This window comes from Arachis duranensis, chromosome 10 (assembly GCF_000817695.3).
Source record: "Arachis duranensis cultivar V14167 chromosome 10, aradu.V14167.gnm2.J7QH, whole genome shotgun sequence".
In the NCBI taxonomy this organism is placed as follows: Eukaryota; Viridiplantae; Streptophyta; class Magnoliopsida; order Fabales; family Fabaceae; genus Arachis; species Arachis duranensis.
In genome coordinates, this window is record NC_029781.3 from 94,378,097 (window position 1) to 94,381,168 (window position 3,072).

The following is a 3,072-nucleotide window of genomic DNA, read 5'->3' on the forward strand; positions in this document are numbered from 1 at the left end:
GGTGATGAAGAAAATGATAATACAACATTGGAGGATAAGAGTCCCCTATACAAAAGCAAAGCAAAAAGATTTTAAAGGCCATGAACTTTACACCAAATTGGTGGTTCTAATCCTATCCCATAGAGCCAGCTTGTCAGAGAATCTGCAGTAGTATTATTTTGTAAAAATATAAGTATTTCACTCTTTGCCATAATGGAACTTCAGTCCTATTTGAAATTTCTTTAGATGGCATTCAATCTTTCTATATTGTTTTATCATATAGGATCGGTCCCACTGTACGAAAACAGGATCTTGTACCCTTGAGGACAAATTCAAGCCAATTGTGTTCAAGGAACTTCGAAAGTTATGGGAAAAAGTGGATGCCAGTCTTCCATGGAAGAAGGGAGAGTTTAATGAGTCAAACACATTATTGTTGGATGACTCCCCTTACAAAGCATTACTGAATCCTGTAAGTTTTGTTCTTTGGTTTTCGTTTATTTCAATAAGCTTTCTTTTTTGTTGGTGTTCTGTTAATTTCTTATGCAAATTATTTTCAGAGGAACACAGCAATATTTCCCAATCCTTACCATATTGATGATGTTGATGACACATCACTAGGTGAGACATGCTTCTGCCCATTTTCCTCTCCTTTTCACATCCTTTTATATTTTCTCTTCTTATGCTTCTCCATTGATAAATATATTGAGTATTCTTTCAAATTAATGATACATCACAGGGCTGGGAGGTGATCTTCATATGTACCTTGAAGGGCTGGCTGGGGCTGAGAATGTTCAAGAGTATGTGGCATCACATCCATTTGGCCAAAAGGCCATAACCGAAACACACCCGTCTTGGGATTTCTATCGCAAAGTTATTGAAGCAGTTAAACGCAACAAAATTGCTGCTCAGATGCGGGGTAAATGTGACTGAGATTATTCTTGTCATATTGATTCATTTGGCATGCATGGTTTATTTTAATATTAAGTCACTTCGATGATTGAAATGCTGTTGGGTTTTGCTTTAGAAAGATGTCCGAAATAAGATTAGTTATTTATACTCCTTGTAAGGTTAGGAATATAGTTTCTCTTCGTCATATCTCAACTCTTGTTAACGAGTGTTACTCAGTGGATGGATGTTTTGAAAATTGCTTTATTCAGTTATTGAGTTTACAACTTTCCATGATATGGCACAATACAATAACGTCAGTTGATCCATGTAGCTGACCCTTCTTAGTGGGGATTGGATTCTGGTGTTATTGATAATGAATTTTTTGAACATTCATAGTGAAAGGAAATTACTTTTCATCAAAACCATGTCTTGCCATTATTTCTCTTGGTCATACATTACTAGCTTAATTCGAGTGAAATGTATCGCTAGTATCAACGATGCCGATAATTTATGATGCTCCAATTGAAACTCTATAGCTAGAATGACAGGGACTGTTTAGCAAATATCATTGTTGTTGTTGTCGTTCCTGTTTAGTATTTGCTCTAAATCTGGTTGCTGCAGCTATGTCTAGGGGACAATTGAAGAGCTCCACCGTAACAGGCGAAAATACTGTCCATTTGCTGCCTGCTGCCGGCGATCCTCCACAAGAGCCCACAGCACTTGTTGCTAGTGCCACCGGTGATCCTCAGTTGACCAAGGCGCCACCACCTCCCACTACCCGAGATACACTACAATTGACTGATCCAGTGCTACTTCCTTCCACAGCCACTGCGGCAATGCTTCCTTAATGCTGGTCACCAGACAAAACACAGCTGAAAATTCCAAAGCCGCCGGCTGCACTGTTCCCCTTAAAGAATCCCTGCACCGTCTGGTGTCATGGTGAATGTTGTCTGCCTTTACGAGAAACCACTCGCCATGTTGCCAAATGACCCGTCGCCATTCTTCGTGCACATCAAGCCACCGTGCACCTCCTTTGCATTGTGCTGCTGCTTCCTGCTGCTGCATATCTTCTTTGGTTCACTCAAAATTTCTGCGCTTTGGGTCTCGTTCTATTATCTGGGTCCTGAAGCCCTGATTATTGTTGTTAGCATCATTCTGATTACTGTTCCATTGAAACTAAATTTTTTGCTGTAATTTTTAGGTGATTTTGAGTTGTTATATTAGTTTCCATGCATTTTTGTGCACTTTTTGTAGTTTCAAGAAACTTGTCTATTAATGCTTTCAAGATGTAAAGCAGAGGCCTAAGGGTTGTCATGAGCCAAGTTATAATGTTATTCTGATTATAGGGCAACAAAATTAAATGAGCTACTTTTGCCATTCCAAGTCCCAGATTTTAATTTTATTTTATTTTTCTATTATCCCTCTTCATGTGAGTACTTAGGTTTGGTTTTTTTTTTTTTTTTCTCTTTAATGGTTAGTGATAATAATTGAACACATATGTTGTAAGTTGTAACCCAACCACCATTTATTTTTGGCAAGTGCAAGTCATGAATAAGATTGCATGTGCTTCATAGTGTTGACATAATATCATGCAGCATGTAGGAATAGATCACCCACCAACCATTCAATGCTTCTAATTTCCATCTGCATGCAACAATTTAAATAAAAATTAATTTAAAAAAGAAAGATGCAATTCATTTATTATCAACAATATTACTGTTTTAATGTTTTGGTCAAGACTCAACAAGAAGGATCCTTTGCTTTGGACCACAAAGTTTTGAATTATCCCAATCAATAAAAAGCTCATCTAATATCTTTAAAACAAACAAAAGAAAAAACAAAAAAGTAAAAGGCCCATAAGTCCAAACTAGAATTGAGTATTGACTCATGCAATGGGTGCGCGTGCAGATGAAAAAAGTTTGAGGTTTTGATATCTTAACTCTCTCGTCATTAGCATCAAAATATTGAAAATGATTTAGAAACTCAACAAGTCGGCAGTGACTATTACAGGATTTTTTTATTTAAATTAAAAAAATATAATATTTACCGATTTAAATAAATCTGTCATTATTAATCAAAATATATTTCTAGTCATATCTCAGATATAGTGGGAGAAACAAAAAAACAAATATATTTTGGGTGTATTGACCTCGTTTTGTGATACGGAGTTTGAGAGTCATATCTCGAGTGCACCCGAAATATAAA

The 3,072-nt window shown here is 36.5% G+C and overlaps 1 protein-coding gene across 1 annotated transcript in view; it reads left to right on the forward strand.

Annotated features, from left to right (window-relative positions):
* Positions 1-2,244, forward strand: part of LOC107470946 (uncharacterized) — a 4,778-nt gene extending 2,534 nt beyond the window's left edge. Inside the window, exons 5-8 of the mRNA XM_016090366.3 lie at positions 263-448; positions 537-597; positions 716-895; positions 1,489-2,244. Coding sequence (XP_015945852.1) covers positions 263-448; positions 537-597; positions 716-895; positions 1,489-1,715 — 654 coding nt within the window. The 3' untranslated portion in view covers positions 1,716-2,244. The remainder of the gene's footprint in view (positions 1-262; positions 449-536; positions 598-715; positions 896-1,488) is intronic.
* Positions 2,245-3,072: the final 828 nt, after the last annotated feature.